The sequence below is a fragment of the Macadamia integrifolia genome, chromosome 8, assembly GCF_013358625.1.
Source record: "Macadamia integrifolia cultivar HAES 741 chromosome 8, SCU_Mint_v3, whole genome shotgun sequence".
In the NCBI taxonomy this organism is placed as follows: domain Eukaryota; kingdom Viridiplantae; phylum Streptophyta; class Magnoliopsida; order Proteales; family Proteaceae; genus Macadamia; species Macadamia integrifolia.
Window position 1 is genome coordinate 33,791,094 of NC_056564.1, and position 21,908 is coordinate 33,813,001.

Consider the following 21,908-nt stretch of genomic DNA (forward strand, 5'->3'; position numbering starts at 1 on the left):
TTTTTTGTGGTTATAATAATAAAACCCTGAAGCAGCAATGCATGTATTTCTAAGGTGCAGTGATCCCCTTTTCTTAAGGGGTTTTTGTGTCAAATGGTTAATTGAACTTATTTGGCAGAATTATATTGATTATAGGTTGTCAAGCATGCAGATATCATGGTGGACTTGGAAACGCTCCTGACTACTCGGCCATTTCTTAGATTTCTAGAGAAGTTTCATTTGGATGAGTCAGAATGGCAGAAAATAATTTGGCATCTTTTGAAGGTGAATTCTACTGATAAAGTTCTGTTGGTTTCTTCTTCTTCGTCCTTTAGAAGAAAATCCTTCTAGAGAAGCTTCATTTTGTATGAATGACAATAGCAGAAATTGAATTGGCATCTTGGGGAGATGAAACTTTTCTAAAGAATTCCTCTTTAGATGAATAACAATTGGGTTTTGAGAAGAAATAAGGGAAATCCAACAAGATAGAAATAGAAACCTAGTAGATCAACTATCTATGGGCTTCCAACCTGACTAAATAATCCAACGAAGAGTTCACAGACTTCTGAAACAAGGTGAATGAATCAAATAAGGGCCTCCTTTAAACTGTATAATGTGCAGGTGGTCTTCTTCAAGCTTTCATCTGCCACAGTAGAATCCCGTTTGACCAAAACATAACAAAGAGAGAAATCCTTATGTATCTCAATCCAGAAGAAGAGGCATCCATCTCACTTGTTTATCTTAAAGATGAACAACTGCTGAAATGGTTTGTCTCTATATCAGTATTTGATCTTTCGTCAATGGCACACAAATCTGTCTCAAGTTTCGTTTGTCCTTGATAAAGTATCTATTAGCTTCAAGCCTTCTACATCAGTGATTGATCTTTCGTCGATGGCATACATATCTGTCTCAAGTTTTGTTTTTACTTGATATAGTGTCTAGTAGCTTCAAGCCTTCTACATCAGTAATTGGTCTTTCATTGATGGCATACATATCAGTCTCAAGTTTGGTTTTTACTTGATATAGTGTCTATTAGCTTCAAGCCTTCTACATGCTTTGCTATTTCATTTGGATGACATGGATACTGAAAACAGTTCAACTGTTATAGATAGCCTCATTGGCACTGGAGTAAAAATGATTAACCTAATTTTCTTATAGAAGTTTCCTTAGTGACAAGAGCTCTTCGAAGTTTCACCATCTGCAAACCTACAAGAGCTCAGATGTCATCTGTGCATGGTTTTAAAGGTCATTCTTAAATCAGTTGGATCATCCACTAAAAATTAGTATTGGATGGTGCCGAATCAATCTATCATGTATAGTGGAGTGGCCAATCCAGTACCGCTGTTGGGATTACTGGATTGGTCTCTGATCTGTGTAGGTAGCTCCATTTATCTAGGAAAAGGCTTAGTTGAGCTGATTTTCATCCTTTGATAGTGTTGTCCAATCCAGACTAATCCCGGTCAGTATCATACGGATCTTTAAATCCCTTTGAAATGCTCTTTATATACTTTGATCTTGATATCACAAATTTCTTGTTGGTCTTTCGCTAATATAAAAAGTACAATATCGTGAGGTTTCCCTTCTATCTGAAATGAAGCCTGCCCAATCTGGATTTATGTTGGCTTTTTCATTGTATAAACATAATGTAAGGCTAGGTCATAGTTAGCCTAACCCCAGGTAGGATCACTAGACAACTCCAACAAGGTATTGATCTTGAGAATTAATCAGAGTGTAAAATTAACTTTCAACAACTAATCCAAGACTTTAAACAGATCTTCATATGTGCTGGACACACCCACACAACAATCGAATTATTCCCACCAAACAATACAACCAGCAATAGAAGAAATTCTTAGCCACAGGTCATAGATTAGGTCAAACCTGAGATATTCAGGAACTATTGAACTATTGCCCAGGAGTGGCTGAAACCATGATTGAAGATGGATTCTGAAGTTTTCAACAACCTCTCAAAATTAGGGCCACGATGGGTGGCTGCTTGATGAGATATGAGGGTTCTGGATTGAAGTCATAGAATAGGAAACTTCTGGAAATCTTCAAGAACTGAAGGATGATGCTTCAGCAGGGACCCAAACTCAGATTGAAAACTGCTTCTGGTGACCTGAATAATTCCTCCAAATATCAGCAACAAAGTCCCACTGGTTAGGGAGTTTGACCAGCAGAATTGTTTTGGAGAAAACCCCCAAACTAGAAACCGCAGGTGATGGAATGGCTCCTCAGATCAGCGACAGAAAACAGAAACACTTGAAGGATTTAATGAGGTCTTCTATAGGTTTCGGATGACCTCAGTTATGCTCTAGAAATAATAAATAAAAAGGAAAAGAATCAAGGGAAATATGAGAACGGGGAAGAAGATAGATGGACACATTCTCCCTAGGTTTATAATTTTATTCATCTCACCTCTCAACTGAATCTCTCAGCCATGAAGAGAAACTTCAATTTTTATTAATTCAACTTGTCCTCAAAAGCTTACAATGGTTGGCTTTAAATAGGCTAAGTCAAAGCCTTGTACAAAAACAAAACTAATAGAAAAGGTAACTAAGTGAAACGGAAACTACTTCCTAAAGACTTTCCTAAACTCAAATTTACTTGCTTGATAAGAAGGAATAAAACAAAAAAGGAAACAATATGGACCAAATCAGTGGTCACATGAACAGTTGATGCAGAATCGAGGCTGAACCGAGTTGACCCTTTGGGCAATCTCAACCGAGATGAACCGGGTCCGATTGGATTTTTGGATTCATTAGGATCTTTAGGATTTTATTTTATTTGGGGATTATTTGCAATCTTTTAATTTGGATAATTGATAGTCAATTAGGGAGTTACCGATTTGAGTTTTATTCTGTTTCTAATTTTATTAGTCAGAACTTAGGAAGCAAATTAGAAGCTGCTAATTTAGTGTTAGATTTTTATTAGGCAAGTTTTAATTTTCAGTTATTATATAAAGACATGTAACCCAAGTATTGGAGAGATTTCAGAATGAATTGAATTGAATTGAATGTTTTAGTGCCGGGTATGGTGCAAGATGTGTGACCCCTTCCCCATTCTTCTCTTCTCACTTGCAACAATTTCTTCCCTATTTCTATCTCCTCCATCAAGACTAAATTAGAAAGAGAATAAAACTCAAATTGGCAACTCCCTTATTGATTATCAATTACCCAAATGAAAAGATTGCAAATAATCCCCAAATAAAATAAAATCCTAAAGATCCTAATGAATCCAAAATTCCAATCGGACCCAGTTCATCTCGGTTGAGATTGCTCGAAGGGTCAACTCGGTTCAACCTCGATTCTACATCAACTCCCCCGATGTTGAGAAAAACTCGTCCACGAGTTTTAAAGACGGAGAGGATCAACACCACTCGATCAACATCCACGATCATTGGCTTTGATGGGGCTATGATCCAGCACATAGTGCTTTCATCTGTCACGGTCTCCTGATGGTCACCAACGAATGATGACTTTGATTGGAATCTGATGTTGGGTTTTCACAACTGAAAGTGGACAATCGATCAGTTCTTTAGATGTAACCTTGATCGGACCGCTAAGTTCATCTTGATCGTCACGTCTACTGTCAACCGGCTTGTCTACCACTAACCCGTCCTCGATCATGTTGCACACCTTTTCACATAAGCATTTGGTACTTTCAGTAAGATTTTGAAAATCTGATCGAAGTTCCCGAGATTCCGATCGAAGTTCCTTCATTCCATCATCAAATTTCTTCTTAAGTTCCTCAATAAGAGTAATAAATTCAAGGGGAAACGCCATCGGAGTAAAGGATTTCATAGGAAATTTGCTCTGATACCACTTGATGGAGGAGATAGAAATAGAGAAGAAATTGTTGCAAGGGAGAAGAGAAGAATGGGGAAGGGATCACACATCTTGCACCATACCCGCCACTAAAACATTCAATTAAATTCAATTCATTCTCAAATCTGTCTAATACTTGGGTTTCATGCCTTTATATAATAACTGAAAATTAAAACTTGCCTAATCAAAATCTAAGACTAAATTAGTAACTTCTAATTTGCTTCCTAAGTTCTCACTAATAAAATTAGAAACAGAATAAAACTCAAATTGGTAACTCCCTAATTGACTATCAATTACCCAAATTAAAAGATTGCGAATAATCCCCAAATAAAATAAAAACCTAAAGATCCTAATGAATCCAAAAATCCAATCGGACCCGATTCATCTCGATTGAGATTGCCCGAAGGGTCAACTCAGTTTAGCCTCGATCTGCATCAATAGTGTTTCTTAATTTTTTTTTTTTTTGTCCTCTTCTTCATGCTTTCATCTACATCTGAACATGCCTACATAACTAGTTTCAGATGATGTAAAGTTTCTTGCATGAACGGGTGGTTTCCGAGTGAAATATCACTTAAAATTTATTGGGTGGCTTTGTAGTGAAAGGTCTTAGTAACATGAGAGGCTTGCTAACTAGATTCATGGCATTCTATTATAAAGTATCTGTTAACAGCTGAATTAGGACTGTAATGCTTGGATGGATTGGAGGACCATCCAAGCTTCTTTATTTATAATAAAAGAGGAGACAGAATTAATATGCTGCCTCCCATAACAACCGAATTTATTAATTAGAGTCGGTGATGGGGGAAATCCCAGGAATGCCCTCTATGGCACATTTATTTACATAATTGAAATCTCCCCCTCAAGTTGGAGCGTAGATGTCACACATGCCTAACTTGACTAAAATAGGATGAAAAAACTTCTCTCCTAGCCCCTTGTTGAACATCAGCTAACTGATTGCTAGATTTCTTCTAACTTCTCCTTGACAAAATGTCCGTCGATCTCCATGTGCTTGGTATGGTCATGTTGTATTGGGTTGTGGGCAATGCTAATAACGGCCTTATTATAACATCATAACATCATAAGGAGATGAACAGGAACAACAAGGTCTTGTAGTAAGCTTCTAAGCCATAACAACTCACAAATTCCTTGTGCCATAGACTTAGTTAAGAAGTTTCAAAAGTTATATGTGCTAAAAAAGTGAAGAATTAACTAGTTAGTTGCAACTAGTATCTAAAGCAGTGAAGTCTTATTTCAGTCAATAAATTAGTTTCCTTGTTAGTTGTGAAAGACCTTGAAAATGTAAAGTTTATTAATTGGACAAAAAGTCTAGGAGGAAGTCCCCATAATAGTCTAGATCTCCTAGACACTCTATGTGTTAAGAATAAGGAAGAGGAAGAAAACAAAGAGATGGCTATTACTTTGGGAGTCACAACCTTGAGGTTGGGACTACCCCCTTCATTCAATATATAGAATAACTATTACAAAAGCATAACATGAATTGGAAACTAAAAAGCATAACCGAAATAGGAAACTCAATGACTAACTAATTCTAACATACTAAGATTCACTAGAACCAAAATACCCCTTGACTTGCGCTAAACAACAACCACGATTCCCTCTCCCCATTAATATCGACTTCTAACACTCCCCCTCAAGCTGGAGCATGGATGTCAATCATGCCCAGCTGGTTACAAATGTAATCAACTCTACCACTCCCGAGAGACTTAGTGAAAACATTTGCAAGTTGTTTCCTATACGAACATGACTTGTAGAAAAAACTCCTTGCTGTAGCTTCTCCCAAACAAAGTGACAATCTACCTTAATATGTTTGATTATCTCATGGAACATTGATTTGATGTAATATGAAATAGCAACTTGGTTATCACACCACAACTGCACAGAGGAAGTGTACTCAATCCCAAGTTCCATCAACAACTGCTTCACCCATATCAACTCACAAGTGACATGTGCCATGGCACAATACTCAGACTCTACGCTAAATCTAGCCACAATAGCCTTTTTTTTTTCTTCCAAGACGCAAGGTTTCCACTAACAAAAGTACAATACCCAGTGTTTGATCGCCTATCAATAGGATTTCTAGTCCAATCAGCATCATAAAAACATTCAATACGTCCATGTCCATGATCAAAGTATAATAGACCATGACCTAAAGCCTTTTTCAGATACGTCAGAATACGAACAACAACCTACCAATGGGATGTATGTGGAGACGAAAGAAACTGACTCACAACATTGACAGGGAAGGCAGTGTTAGGTCGAGTCACAGTCAAACAATTCAGCTTTCCCATTAACCTTCGATACTACTTAGGATCTTCTAACACATCACCTCCTTCAGCTGGAAGTTTCACATTTGGATCTTGATTGATAAATAAAGTAATACCTCAAGCGCATGGGTCGTGTGTAGATGCGGGTCAATCACAGGGAGGTAAGATCTATGAAAAATTCAGTTATAATCTAGGCAGAATGTACTAACTAATGAGGTTGTCACAAATTAAAGTAAACTATACTAAAAATGGTGAAAGGCAAGAATTAACTATGGAATTAAATTAAACATGAAATAATAAAGTGAACCTAAGATTAAGGCAATAATGAATAATGAACCTAAATTATGCAAGCACTAGAGAGGTGTGAAATTATGATGTGGGCAAGCACTTAGGAATTAGAATCCACCATGAAATTTAAGAACAATCTACAAACAATTTAGCCCTATACCGCATGCTTGAATAGGTCAACAGGAAATATGGATTTTTAATCTAATATATCCCATGAGTTATTCAATACATACATAGATTATAAGCAAGACCGTATTGAAAGTTGTCAATTACGCATACGAAAGGTAATCAATGGCATTACATAATTTTGACTTCGCAATAGAGTTTTGGTTACATGGAATTATGAAAACGACCATCCATTGTTTCCAAGTTGCTTTTCATCTCATAGTTTCATCCAATCTCAGAGTTGTGGAATTTAGTTAACTATGGCGATGAAGAAAGAAGAAAAATAACTAGAAGATGGACAAAACTTGATATTGAATTAATACTGAAATTAAAAAGAGAATAAAAATAAATACTTTACTAAATATGTACTGCAGAAATCCACACTTAAGAATTTCAAACTTCAAATTCAATCTTTATTTACAACTAAAGAGAAAAGGAAAATCTCATAAGAAAAAGCTCTCTAGAAGGTAATTCTTAAGTTGTGAATTAGGTTCCTTTATATAGGCTAAGGAGAGAGAGTGTTAAAAATAGTTTAGGAAAGGGAGAGATACTTGCAAGAGAAGAGAGGGAGGATTAGAAACAAATTAGGAAAGAGAAACATATTTGCAAGAGAAGAAAGACGGAAAGAAAGAAGGAAAGTAAGAAGAAATAGGAATGTGAAAGAGAGTCACGTATGGGAGAGAAGAGAGGTATTTTGATTTTTTTTTTTTTTTAAATTCTGAATTTCAACTTAAATTCCAACTTAGCCAAAAACTGTTTTTCGGCTATATCTCTCCATCTGACCCCGAACTGATCCGACCTGAGAATTAAAGATGCATCATTTTAAATTACGAACGCATTGAGCCCAATATCCAATATGTTCCAGAGAACTTTTCAACTTATAAAATTACCATCTTGCCCTTACACTTCTCTTCTCAAATTTGCATAAGTCTTCTCTTGTCTGAGTCTTCTTTGTTGCTCATTCTCTTGTTCAAACTTCTAATTTGAGGTGAAATTCCTCATTTGCCCTTGATTGTTTGAGGGAAACTTCTTCCCATCTTGCTCTTGATCACATGTGAGTTGATCCATGGGTAAACTGCTGTCTAGATTGCATCGAATCCTCCCATTTAGCATCTTTGACCCTGTAACCTGCAAATGTGAGAAAATCACATTATGTTGTCACTTTTATCATTGATCTAAAATCGAAATGATCAATGAAAATCCAAGCTCTAGCTCATATTGTAGCTGAGTTAATGTGGTTAAGATCACTTCTTCAAGAGCTTGGATTTCCAGTTGCTAAACCTATAGATATGTTTGTGTTAATAAAACTTCCATTTACATTGCCAGTAATCTAATATTGCAATTTTCAGTAGAATGTATCAGATATGAGCATAGTTGTCAAGGCGTCGCCCGGTGTCGAGGCTGTTTTCCTGGGTCCTAGGCGACTGTCGCCTTATTGCACTACATGTTGCCATATATTTTTGTTTCATTTACTTAAAATATTATTCATAAATAAGCAAATATCCCCCTATTTGAATCCAATAAAAGTAGTTTAAAAATCAAATTCCAAAAGGATAAAAAGTTAACTCCCCCCAATCCAAGAACAAAAATTGGATTTTTTGTTGTAGAGGCAATTTTCAACTTTCAAATGCTGGAGTTTTTCTCAATTATGAAAGTTTTATAAATCATATCATGGTAAAACGTTGCTAAAAACCAAAAGTCTGGTAAAATAATCTTTTGTTTTGATGTCTTTAAAATTATTTTTATTCAAGTGATTTTATTCAGAAGTAAGTAATCTTAGACTTGTTGGAAAGTTGGTTTTGCGTTGTACCTAATACAAAAAATCTATGTAAAAATAGTAAAACTTGTTATAGAACTAGAGCATTTCTCTAAATGTTATTTTTTATCACTTAATGTGACTGAATGTTGATGTTTGATATTTGATGTGACTTAAATGTTGTTTTTGATGGCTTGAAGTGGCTTAATGTTGATTTTTTATGATATAAGGTATATGTAGCATACTAAATAATGTTAGAAAATAGTGAAAATAAAAAATAACATTTGGTCACCTTTTTCACCTTAAGGTGGATGCTTTGTCGCCTAAGCGCTTAGGTAGCCCTCCAATGCCTTGGCGCCGTGACAACTATGGATATGAGTGAATGTGAACTACAGTTAATGCACCATCCTTGCCTACTTACATTTTGGTGGCATTTTTCAATTGCATTTACTTGCCTTCACTTTATTGAGTACTGGTCAAGGGAGCTGCTGAAGGAGGCCTTGATGGCGGAAACAGAAGATCTGAATATGTGAATGATATAATAATTAAAACAGCTGATTGCCACAATCTTTTGCACCCAGAAACTGTTGAATCATTGTTCATTTTGTATTATATTGTATTACAGAAGGTCCAAAGTATGCTTAACAATTCTCCCCTAAGCGAAAGATTTCCCTTTTGAATTCTGCTTGTCATTGATCACCAGGAAAAGATAGAAGTCATGGTCAATTTTTTCTTTTCATTTGCCATTTGTAACATTTTTGCAGATATCGTGAGTAGGGTTGGCAGATCTGTAAAGCATTTGAAAAATATACGAAGATTGATTCTGGGGCTATAGTTCTCTAAATGATGTCACCCATCTTCCCCCTCAAAGAAGAGACAAGATGGAGACTTACTTGGGCATGACATTGAAGTATTTATACTTGCTGTTTGGGGACGGCAACAGCAGTGTTATTCCTCCGGATAAGTTTGTTTTTAACATAGAAGCTCACCCTTTTGCCATCGACAGCCTGGTGAAAAAGGAATGACTCATCTATTATAATTATTTTGAGTAATCATGTAAAAGAAAGCACGTAAGGATTTGAAGGTATCCTGGGTGAGAACACTGAATCAGTTTCCTTTGATGTCATTGAAGCATCCTAACATGCTTTTGCTGTCACGATTGGCCATTCGAAGATTGGCACTGGCAATGTTGTTGAGGATGTGAAGTGGCATTACAATGACAACAGTGGCAAAAGCTCTTGGCTGCTCTACTGTTACTTTTCCAGTGCATAAGTGATTTGTTGTGTCTTGTGTATCACCGGGGAAATTGGAAGAGAGATATAGCTGCAAACCTCGGGCACCCTAATGCAGATAAGTCACTTGGGATAGTTTAATTGGAAATAAGCCTTGGGTTGGGTTATGTAGGTGTTGGGCCTTTGATCCCATGGGTTTTCTTTGTAATAAGACACTTTAATGGGCCCAAAATATGGAAAGTAGGAAAACGAGATTTAATTCATAGTTTAGTTAAAGTCCTATTTTGAGTCTATTTTCTTTGTTATTTTAGTTTCCTAGTCAGTTTAGGTTTCCCAATAAGTCAAGGATTGGGCTAGGCCTTTCCTTTTTGGTGTTTGAGTCTGTGTTAAATCTTTCATATAAGTTTGTATGGGGCCATAACATTGGACACGAAATTGATGAATGAAATTGCAGCTTTGTGCTCCCAAAATTCTGAGAGTGAATTCTTCAATAGCTTAGATAGCTGTAGGTAAGAGGTCGAGGCCGAGATAGCCATCCCATCCACATTTATCCCATCTCAATCCTTCTTTTTTCTTTTTATTTTTTTGTCATCTTCTTCATCCAACGAGTATTGTTCTTCATTTTCTAGAAGATTTGATGTCACACTTTTTTTTTTCAGATTAAGATATTCAGCCATCTGATCGAACTCAAAACTTTTGACCACACATTCAAGACCCTAATTTGGAGATCATTCAAATCTAAGCCCTTTCTAATGGCTTGATCTTGAGATATATGCAAAATACCAATTCTTGCCTTCTCTTCTCAAGAGCTGAAAAAAGTTACTTTTTGTTTTGTGTTCAAATAGTTATTGTTTTGCTTTCGTTTGTTGATTCAAGTGAAATTTTGAAATCAGAGATTGTTTGTGCTCTATTACTCTAATTTTGGGCTGAAAATTACTGTTTTTGCCCATCACGGTTATTGTTTTGTTTTTCCTCCATAGTTGCTATCCTGTTTCATTGCTAGTCTTCATATTTGCTTCTGAACGATCCTTTGAGTATACATCAACTGGCTACTATTTTGATTCTTTCAAATATAGTACTACGTCACACCCAATTTCCCCAAACCCCCCACCCCACCACCCGAAAAAAAAAAAAAAAAAAAAAAAAGAAAAAAGAAAAGAAAAAAAAAAGACAGTACTGAAATATGTATTCTCTTCATAATTTTCCCTGTTGGATTCTCCACATATTCCATCATATGAGAATGGTTTTAGGTTTGGGTAGAAACTTGCAGTTTCGACCGAGACAACTCAGTTTCATGGTTCAAGACGAAACCAAGGGTTGAATCTGGTCTCGATACTGCTTCCTTGGATTTTGGCAAAAACATGCAGTTTTTTTTTCCAAATCACTTGATTTCTTTCCACTTTTTTGCAATTTTTACTCCAATCCTTCTACAACTTGGATTTGTGTGATTGGTTGAAGGTAATGGTTTTATACCCCAATAGGGCTAGTGTACAACATAGCATTCAATGTACACTAGAAAAATTGCATCCAAACTACAAGTACCATTTTAGGTCTTTCATTTTGTGAAACTAATTCATGGAATAGACGTAAAAATGGTAAAAATAGGGAGCCAAAAAAGTGAGTCAGAAAATCATTTTCAAACCTAGGTTTCGATTGGCCCAGAAAAATCCAAGTTTTGACCAGGTTTCAGTTTAGACTGGAACGAGATGTTTCGATTTTGGCCAGGGTCAAAACCGGGAACCTTGCTTATGAAGTGGAGTAAGATCTAACTTCTATCCAATATCGTAGTTTCATTCCTAGCCTTGAACAATGAACTTCATATGACTTGCACAATCGACTTTCTTGTTATTCTCATTATAAGTTGCCTCAAGTTTACAAACTATCTCCAGCTTTACATTGTATCATTTGATAATTTTTAGGGTAAATCGGTAGCTGAAGTTTCTCATTTGTCTTGAATGAGAAATAAATGATCCCCATCTCGAATGACGCTTATATCATCAATTTCTGCATTCTCTGCATTGACCACTTTTGTAGGATGATTGCCAGCAAACTTTTGACCTGCATTTTCACAAGGTACTGGTATGAGACAGGTATATCACACTCAATAAATGCTCCTAATTTTTACTGTTTAAGTAATCCATGTCAAAGGTGTGAATGTTGCAGGACTAATGGTGAGTTTGTTCTTATCCATTCTCAAATTTTTTAAATGCTTTTATATTGATTTAAACTAATAGTGCTTCCCCTGATTTTCAGATTTATCATCAATACTCATTGACATCAAGCCCAACTTACCAGCAATTCTGAGTAGCTCTTCTAATGAATCAGGTAGGACTACTAACTTTCCAAGCTGGTATTTCGATGTACTCTCTTTTGGAAAGTTCATGTGGATTGTCACTCTTCTGTTGGTCATTTTTGCAACCGTGCTATCACTCGGAAAATAATAGCTTCTCGAAGTGGAGGTTGGTGCTACCTTTCCAAAATGAAAGTTTGTGAAATTGGGAAAATTTTGGCTGTAGCTTCTTTGGTTACTTCCTTTGCAAATAGTGGTTTCTGTCTCAATGAAATCTATTTTATGGTCACCTGGACTTCTGTTCTGGCGATTGTAGCATTGTAAGAGGTCATAGATGCTTTGATGCCCTTGCTTTTCTGCCAAGGCTTTTGGTGTCCACCCCATAGCATCTGGTTTGTTCACATTTGCACCTCCCTGTAACAGAATCTTAATCATTTCTGAGTGCCCCTTGCAGACAGCAACATGAAGAGCTGTTCGGCCATCTGCATCTGTTGAGTTCACGTCAACTCCATCTCTGATAAGATCATAAACTGTGTCTATTTTTCCATTTGCTGTAGCTTCCAGGATTCCTATATCCCTTCCTTGAATGTGTGAATCTCCATGTGGATAATCTCCTTGATAGCCCACTTGAGAACTAACTCCTTGTGGTCCTGTGTCTAGCCATTCTTTGAGGATCATCCCTGGATCAGTGTGTGGGTCTGCAAACCCTAGCCTTTCCAGCACCTTAAGTTTCTGGAAGAAAGTGGGATGAGAGCAGTTAGCTTTATAGATTGTCCCACCATCATCCACCCCCCTCCCAACACACACACACACACACACACACACACGGTTACCTGGAAAAGGTTGTTCATGATCATCTTTCCATCCTCCATGTTTGCCTGAATTATGTTCATCAGTGAATTTCTGTTTAGCCGTAAGATTTGAGAAAGCTCAGAAGTGCGAACAGTGAATGGCTGTGGCCTGTAACATAAAACCCCCATCTCCCCAAACATTTCCCCTGCAACTGCCTTTTCATGAACCTGCATAGGATACATAGGAAGTGTCTTAGCTTGGGTTTTTCTTTCCCTCCTAACGAACGTGACATTGATGAAGGCAATACATACTTGGTCGCGCCCATCAATATTTGCTATCAAATTCTGCAACCACAAATCAATTAGCAACTAGATTAGATCAGTCAGCTTTCGCATTATAGAAGATCTGTAGCATCATTCTGGAAATTCAAGGACTAGGTGATAATAAGCTGCCTAGAGGGAGAAGCACATAGTGAACAAGGGCAGTTTCAGTGAAAGATGGTGCCAGTGTTCTGAGACCTGGCCTGGCCTGGCCCTTCTGGTTAGTCGGTTGCCTCATCACCAATGACTTTAACAAGTTGATCAATCACATGTTCCCCCCAAAAAGAAAAAAAGTTGATCAATCCCCAACCCATTCTTTCCTTTTAACCTGTTGACTGACTTGACTGACTCGACTGACTCGGATAGTTGAGCCATTAAACTGGGACAGTTAAACACTGACAACCCATCTAGATATTACTTTTAAGTAGTTCCCAGAAGGTTTGATCTCTTGACCTAATATTGTTAGAAAATATATATAACCATTGTGACAAGGCTTCAATTGTGCTAAAAGATACTCTTATAATATAGGGAAAATCTTGTTGTAACCAAGGTTGGTTACAAAAGGATTGCAACCTTACTTTTTTTTCCCCCCTCCAATGAGGATAAATCTGTTATTTCACATGAGAACTGCATTAAATGACTTTCATCTTTTTTGAAAATCCTTTGTTACCCCTGCATGAAATAACTTTTGGGAATAAGACAAGGTGCAAAAAAGTAAGGCTATAACTTCTTAGTTCACCTACTTGGTGTCGACAAGATGCACTCTATAATAGATATCTAGTCATTTGCTTGTTTCTTATCTCAACAAAAAAAATATTTTTTTTGGCTTTTTAGGCAAAATTGTTCAATCTGGTGACTCAACACCTGCTATGCGAAACAGGTTATAAGCAGGCCTGGTTTCAGAGCATTGAGTGCTGCGTGTATATCTGGAAAATATTAGCCTTACCCATGCTTCCAATCTGTAGTCATCAGGATTGGGCAGGGTAGAGTTTCACCAATACCAGACCTGATTTATTTAAACATTGTGTTAGTCATGCATGGTTGCATGGTCTTTATCAATTTTACATTGCAGCTAGACAGGGCCCCTTGGGTTTTGAAACCCGGACCCAATCTTAGGCATACCAGACCCTGACCATTAGGGGTGGGCCAGGTTGGGGCTCCCATTTAACCCGCCCCATTTTCATCCCTACTTTGGAGACATACTATAGTTACTCACCAAATGAGGGTGGTTTGGACGCTCTATGTATGGTATGCCGAAGTCACTAGGGAGCACCTAGGTGACTTGGGCAACTAGCTAGGTAGGGCATAAAATGAACTATGGAAAATCTATGATCCAAGATCCACTCAACCCATAGCATATAAACCAGATTTGGATTTAGGGTCAAAACGGTATTATGGATCAGTGATATACTATCCGATTTGGGAGTACTGATCATGGATTCACATGTGGTTTATGTTATCTTTCATATGATGATAACCTAGGATTTTAGGTCCAAGTTCCAACCCATAGCTTATCCATATTTAGGATCCATTAGGATTTGGATTTGATATGGATTTGAGTTGTATCCACTCTGGGCATGGTTTTGCTAGTGGTAATTTGGATATGGACTTGGTTCTCTGTGGATCCTAAGCTGTTTTATGCCATACAGCCAGCTCTCTCACTAAGGCGTTAGGACAACATTGATCTGAACATGTTTTGTTATTGATCTTACTGACCACTGCTCCCGAAACAAGTATATAAAGATCTGTTGGTTCCTCATTCTGCAGAATGACATCTTCCTTGGGTGGGAAATACTCAGCCTCCATTTCTGAAACCTTCAAATGGAAAAGCAATACTGTATTAGTATAATTTGAAATTTTGCAAGGACTTAATGCACACCAATACCATAAAAATTCAGTCAATTAGGATTGTTTGATGACTCATGTTGCAAATAGAGAAATAAAATGACCCATGGGACTTTCAACTACAGCTCCTAGAGAGAAGAGGGGAAAGTTTTTTTTTTTTTTGGGGGGGGTGGGGAGGAGGTGCCTTTAGGCAGAGAGAGAGAGAGAGAGAGAGAGAGAGAGAGAGTACCATTTGAAAAAGGAAATCATGGGAAACCCCTTGGAAAAGATAAGCTTTTTGTATGACAGGAAAGAAGAGATAGTGTGCTATGCTTGAACGAATGGCCTTTGGCAGACCGTTCAAGGTCTCTTGCTGTTTCAGCCCTTCCGTTTTGAACTTTAGGCATAGATGGGACAACATTTGATCCTGTATGCATGGGGGCAACTGGTTTCGTGCTGCAAATTCAGAAGCGGCTCGGACTGTATCCCTCTGCAGCATCAAAAGAATGGGCTGTTTAGTGCATTGCCTGGATAGAACGTACATCTGTAAAAAAGTACTGATTTTATTGTCCAGTCTAGGACTAACTGTAAGAACTGAATGTTAAATTCCTGCTAAAAAGGTAATGTTTTTGAGTTTTTTAATTGATACTATTTTATAGATAGAGCTTATTTCCATCGTTGGTTCAGCATTTAAATTTACTGTCTAGAAGTGTTAAAATGGAACATTAGTTATTGACAGTTTCTGAGTAACTAATAGGGTATAGAAGTCTTGGTATTTGAATAAAAAAGATTATTTTCTGTCTACTTGTGAGAATGAATACATGTCTAGTTTAACAATTTCTTGCCATGGATTTTATTTTGATGATTTTTTTGTTACCACATACCAGTTTGCTTAAATATGTGTAGCTTTTATATGAATGAACAGATAAAGTTAGGAAGTGGGAAAAATAAAATGTTTTGTAGATGGAACATACAAAATTTCTGGTGCGGCTGGTCCAGTGTACGACAAGATTTGTCATATTTCCAATGAGGTAAGCTGTCAATCCCAAGTTGAATAGCATATAGAAGATATCAAACAGCATCTCCCTTGGGTTCTCTGCATGCAAGTCCCCATAACCAGTTGTAGTTAGCGTTGTGATAGACCAGTAGATTGCAGTTATGTATCTGTCCCAGAGATTCTCTAGTTTGAAATTTGGCATTACTGCACCAATCCAGGTTCTTTTTGGATCCGGGTATCTGTCTGCTATGAGATAGTTGATGCATCCAGCGCAGTGTACTGCAAACAGAGTTACCTGCAGTTGAATTAAAAGGGAAATCATGGTTAATTTTGATGGAGCTGATGTGAGTAATTATGAGCAGAAGAAAGGTGGAAAAAGACAATAAAAAGGTAAAAAAAATGTTCCAAGTGCTTACTGAGACAAGTTTTGTGCACCGAGTCCAGAAATAGTCGAACCGGATGTCCTTCTCTAGTCTGAAGCAAAGGAAACTGGCTTAATGAATTTCTCTGTCCTTTCCACCAAGACATTTGAAATTTGGAGAAACCAAAGGTAGAGATTTTAATTTGGTGTTAAACCTTGCAAACAGGGAACTGACCCGTCGGAGACGCCAGAGTCGGAGCATATTGAGTGCCTTAAAACCAAAACCACTGTTGTGATTTGTAAACAGAAGGCTTAAAGGTTGAAGTGGTGCTGTTGAACTGACATCGAAAATGAACCAGGTTGATATGTACCTGTGCATGGGTTAAGATTATTTCAAGCTTTTTTTTCATGGATAGAACCAAGGTCAGCAAAGATGCAACAAAGATGAAATAAAGTGAACTATGAGCTGGACTTGTCTGTTTTACTGATGTGGAGATTATGAAACTACTTATTGACCTGATTGCAATTTTCTTGGGGTCATCAACCAAAAGATAAGATTGGCTGTCAATATATGCAATGAAGAAGGTCAGGATTATGTCAATGGCAAAGAAGCCATTGACAATGTTGTCTATGATGAACAGGGCATCTTGCTTGTAACTTAGAAATGCAAACTCAAACGGGCAGATCCAAGCTGAGTAAATGACAAGAACAATCAGAAACATCTCCCAGGCCCTGAAATGACAAAAAACTGATGAGAGATGGTCTTCCATATTTACTTAAGAAAAATAACAATGATTAAAAGTGTGAAGGATGCATAGGATTGTGACCTATAGCGGTGATTGAAAGGAGAAATGATGTATCTTCTAAGCTTGGTTTGTTGGTGAATCCTGGCACCAAGGGATGGCAAGAGATCACTGGAGAAGAAGTCATGGCTGCCACTGTCCATGTTGAACTCATAGTTACAAAGCCGTCGTAAGAAAGATGTGCAAGAAAATGACATTTTGGTGGTTCAGTTCTTCCCAAAGCTACTCCTATTACTAGTGTGGAGACCAGAGTGCTGTAAAACTTTTTGTTGGCAAAGGCTTGGGAGAGTGGTTATAAATAGCAAAACTAGTGACATGGGTTAGGCTTTGATTTGAACGTGATCCAAGTAATTAAACAGAAAAAGCATGGATTAGATGGATTAGTGTCATAAAGAAAGAAAACAAAGGAGATAAAACCAAGTCCTATCCTCTGTTTGAACAAAAATGGCAAGTAAATGAAAAAGAAGGGGAAAAGAGTGCTATGAAAGATAAAAGACTAGAGGCTTAATTTGGGGAGAGAAACACTAAGAGTGGCAGACAGGAAGCTTTTCTGGAATGCAATTGCAGAGATTTTTTGAGGGTGAGAAGGTTCACAGAGTGGTAGTGGTGGCTGCTCCAATAATCTGTGAAATATGGCTATGTGAGTGAGTCCTCTACGCATTAAGTTTTTGGCTGTGCATGGACTGAAAGAGATTTTATTAGAAGCTCCAAAAATAAATTAGACCAGCCATCCTAAGAACCCTTCCTTCTGGGGAAGTGGAGTGGGGTAATGGATGCCACGTGGGCCAATCGAATTAAGGTTTTGAGGAATTTGTAACCCTCTAACCCAATTCATGTCAACCTACTCTTCTATTATCATCTTTGTTTAGTAAACTCCAAAGATGTTTATGAGAAGCAAGCGGGACCATAAATCAAAGCATCCTGTCTGATCACTGATGTGTTGGTCGCTCACTTACACATTTGATAGGACGATGCGCATGAAAAACGACTGTGTGTGTGGCATCTACTTCCACTTGTGACTTATCTATCTGTCCAAAATTTTCAGATAAGACCCACTGAGATGCCCGGGCTGAACGCTTCATGATTTCACCTTCATGGCTTGATCCTTTCCATCTCAAAGCTCCTGAGATCTTGGTAGGCTTCGGGCCTAATCTAATTATTTTCATTCCTGATGGCTGAGGTGCACCCAAACACTGGTGGGTAGAGTTCTTATTTTTAAGTTGTCATTGGCTGATTGGTGGGGTAGATTGATTCCTTTTTTGCTAATTGGTTGAATGAGAGAAGCAATACATTTGGGAGATTACAAGGATGCATCACATTATCTTCTCTTTACCTAATCTTATGACAAATGATTAAGTTGGGTTTGGGAACAAAAATCTCAAGCCAATTTTTTCTTTTGGGATTGAGTTTCCCTGCATCCATGGTGAATGAGAATCTATTCACCACAGGGTAGGTGATTTTTGGAACCCTAGGATCATGCGGTGAGGTTCACCGTGGTCAAGGGAGACCTTTTTTTTTTTTTTTTGGCTACGTATGAACTAGGAAGATGATGAGGGAAGAAGCCGTTTGAGTTCTGACTTATTTCACTCAACAAGGTCAAAGATCTGGGAAGTGAATAAAATGGAAGATTATTAGATCAATCTACTTTTCCTATTTTTTTTTTATTATTAATTCTTTTGTTACTCTTGTAAACGGTGGGGCACCTGGCAAAGTAAAAATGGATCATCCACGTTGGATTGGTTGTAAAATAGATGGTCCTGATTAATGTCTAGATACATGATGTGTTGGCTCTGATGAATAAATGGGTCCTTACAAATAAGAAGAGAAGGTGAAAACGACAAATGAAAATAATAATAAGAAAAAGACAAAAGTCACGTTTAAAATTCCTTCCGTCGTCGACGTTGGTGCTCGAAGCTTGATGGTGGTGGTGGGTAGTGGGTGGTGGGGGAGGAGTCACAGCTTTAACTTGAATCCATTTTAGGTGCTAAGCGTCCCTCTGGTCTTTCTACTTTCGTCTTTTGTCTGGTGTGAATTATTGTAAGCACAGGTGAAAAGGTGAAAAGGTGACAGTAAAGTAGCTCTACTTTTTTGGGTAGGAATCTGTGCAGGTTAATTACTTGCGTAAATTGGGTTATTGTTGATATGGGATCCTAGCATACCATTGCGCTTTTAAACCCTTTTTTCTATATGGCATTAGGTTGTTCTTTTCGGGTGCAGGTTGGGCTAAGGATCGGTTACTTTGATACCATTATTATGGTCTTAAAAGAACTCAATACAATAAATCAACTTTTACGATGAGGGAATCAAAGATCACATCAATCTACATCAATTTCTATAAGAAATTAGTGTGAGATCAACCCCATAAACTGATATAGATCGTAACAATTATCATTGTACTTGTCACTAGAGGTTATCTTTAGCAATTATTTTCTAGTTTGGATTGTGGGCTCAACTACTCCCGAGCCCCGTGAATAGATATCACAACACTTTTGGGGAAGAGTGAGTCACCATGGATCTCTCTCTTTTTCTCTCTCTAAATCTTTTTAGGTTCCTAGTTTCATGAACTTCCAACCGAAAAAAGAGTTAATAGTCTCCCTCATCCATTGCTTTAGATTGGTCATGGAAGTTGAAACTTGCAAAGAAGTCATCAGTAATCACATGAATTGCACTGGTGAAGCCTCCAGCAATTTCTTTAGAAACCGAGGTTTATGACGTCCTGAGTCCTGACCGGTCCATGTGGCCTTTGGTACAGTTATTGACTGATAGCTAAGGATATCAGTATCTGTAAGGTGAGAGAGTACTCCAGCTGTATTGGTTGGGCCATTCCCACTTGAGGGTTTAGAGAGAGAGAGAGAGAGAGAGAGAGAAGTCTATGATTCTCGTGAGCTTCACTTTGGCCACCAGAGTCGGAAAGTAAACAGTGGTCCTCTTATTTTGTGGTGTTTCTACCTCAAATGAAATTTCCTTAACGTTCTCAACTTCTTCATATAAGTGGTCCTTCACTTCATTAGCTTTACTAACAATTTCAAACTCTAACAGGATCACTCTCGCGATCTGATCTTGGTCCCTATTCCCAGTTGATTTTGTCATCTTTGCGTCGATTAGATTCCTTGGCCTCATAATTTAGATCTCAAACGTGATCAGATGAGGTTCGAGTTATTGGATTTTTGCAACAAGTACTAGTTATTCAATTAGCAATACGTTTAAGTTTTGAATGTATGATGATGCCAATCACAAAAATGAGATAATGTACTTAGTAATTAGATTCTAAACTTAGTATTTCATATCGCAAGCGACTCTTATGGAGGAGAGAGATAAGAGAGATAAGATGGCAGCGAAGAGTCAGCACGGTATCCCCTTCAATTCCCCCTAATCTTGTGAATGGGTGGGTACTTTTTTATAGAAAAGTACTCCAATTGCTAAGAGCACTTGAAAAAGTTGTTGAAGCTATCTATTAATCCTATGGGCTTGGCCATTTTGATGTCCACCAATAGAAAGGATTGAGTTAGTTGGCAAGGGAAGGGTAGGGTAGAGTAGAGTAGAGAAAATTCAAATTCCTTCCCTACTTTTATGAAGGAATGTTAGAGAAACTATGCTTAAGAAGCCTTCTGTATCTGACACCTGGCAGCTTGTCTGTCACTCAAAATTTGTGGACAGGGTGTTTTATAGATATAAGATTAGATCATTGGTTATATTCGCTAATTCTCTTATGGGAGATTGTTTTCCATTGTGGGCTTCGATGAATGGTCTCATGGACTATGGGCCTCAGATGCAATATATCTGCATGGGCTTTTGTGGAAGGATTAATGGAACGATCCATTAGCAAGGTAAGGATAAAATGGTCATTTTCTTTTAAATTTTTTTTTTTTAAAATTTTTTAAGGGAGTAAATCTATTCAATCTCATTGGTATCGATTGTGACCAATCCCAAGTTTTAAAACCTTGATCCCATGTGTATGAAGTGATTCAGTAAGTAAGCTCAAGAAGCTAAACTCGATACAAGAGAAGGGATTGGGCTGCAGCTGCTGTGGTACGTTGTCTTGTATTCCTGGCATATATCTTTGTAATTAGGGCTTCGATGAACTAGTGGGTCCATCATTCCATAGAAGAGAATAAGGGTGGCAGCTTTGAAGGAAAATATTTTTAGGACTATATTGGTATTTTGATAAACTATTTATATAGGGTTCATTATAAATTTGTAGCTGAGGGTCTTTCTCTATATCAATATGAGAGACGTGTGAGGAGGAGTGGTTACAGTTCTATACTCTATTGATAGTGAAATAGATCTCATTTCACTGTAGACGTAGACAATTTTATTGAATCATGTAAATCTTTGTATCTGATTATATATCTATTTTTTTTCTACTTTCTATAGAAATTTGATCCCATATAAGCCAATACAATCCGATGCTGTGTGATATTGTCCAAGATGATACTTAAATTGAAAGCTGGTTAGAGTGAGCCACGCCTGATTTCAATCCGGAGAGATGTAGCGCATATCCAATTTCAAGTTAGTTGTCCAACGCAGACCCATTAAAAACGTGAACTGATCTGGGGACCAAATTCATCCAATTAGGGTTTTTGTTGTTGCCGTCGAGCAAGTGGTCACTCAGACCACTTGAAACGAGGGCAGTTGTCTATCCCTTTCCTATCTCATGACAGACGAGTGTTTCATGGTCCACAATCATTAGTGGTGGACATTTCACTTGTAATTTATCTTCACTTAAAAAGGAAGATTAAGATGGGTTAATGGGTTAGGAGAAGAGCAAGCTGTTTGAGATTGAGATCAACACAATCTTTTTGACTTGCATGCCTTCCAAATAAAGGTTAAAGCATTCGTTTTCTCATTTTGAGTGAAAATAGTTTTCAAAGAGGGTTAGGCCAATCTCCCAACTTAAACAAGACAAAAATCTATGCACCCCATGTCCACATCCTCTCTCTCTCTCTCTCTCTCTCTCTCTCTGGAGAAAGTTAAGTGGTATTAAGTGGT

General features: G+C 37.6%; 1 protein-coding gene and 2 long non-coding RNA genes across 4 annotated transcripts in view; 2 read left to right on the plus strand and 1 right to left on the minus strand.

The window, feature by feature from the left end:
* The window catches only part of LOC122086482, a 10,707-nt gene extending 937 nt beyond the window's left edge, over positions 1-9,770 (plus strand). Inside the window, exons 2-3 of the long non-coding RNA XR_006142437.1 lie at positions 136-264; positions 9,065-9,770. This is a non-coding gene — a long non-coding RNA (uncharacterized LOC122086482). The remainder of the gene's footprint in view (positions 1-135; positions 265-9,064) is intronic.
* Positions 9,771-11,353: 1,583 nt separating this feature from the next.
* Positions 11,354-17,576, minus strand: LOC122086481 (potassium channel KAT3-like). Of its 2 annotated transcripts, none has more exons than XM_042655295.1 (11): positions 16,944-17,576; positions 16,633-16,848; positions 16,332-16,487; positions 16,172-16,229; positions 15,733-16,050; positions 15,009-15,248; positions 14,651-14,749; positions 12,926-12,958; positions 12,656-12,841; positions 12,113-12,554; positions 11,354-11,590 (listed from the first exon to the last, which is right to left on the minus strand). In XM_042655295.1, exons 1-11 carry the CDS (start codon positions 17,114-17,116, stop codon positions 11,475-11,477), a joined length of 2,037 nt encoding a protein of 678 aa, XP_042511229.1. In that variant the 5' UTR covers positions 17,117-17,576; the 3' UTR covers positions 11,354-11,474. The 2 variants fall into 2 exon arrangements, with proteins under 2 accessions (XP_042511229.1, XP_042511228.1); XM_042655294.1 differs by having other exon boundaries at positions 11,825-12,554; positions 16,944-17,574.
* LOC122086483 lies at positions 11,560-16,479 on the plus strand. The gene is made up of 4 exons (XR_006142438.1): positions 11,560-11,857; positions 15,684-15,789; positions 15,974-16,145; positions 16,343-16,479. It is a non-coding gene; the product is annotated as an uncharacterized LOC122086483 (long non-coding RNA).
* Positions 17,577-21,908: the final 4,332 nt, after the last annotated feature.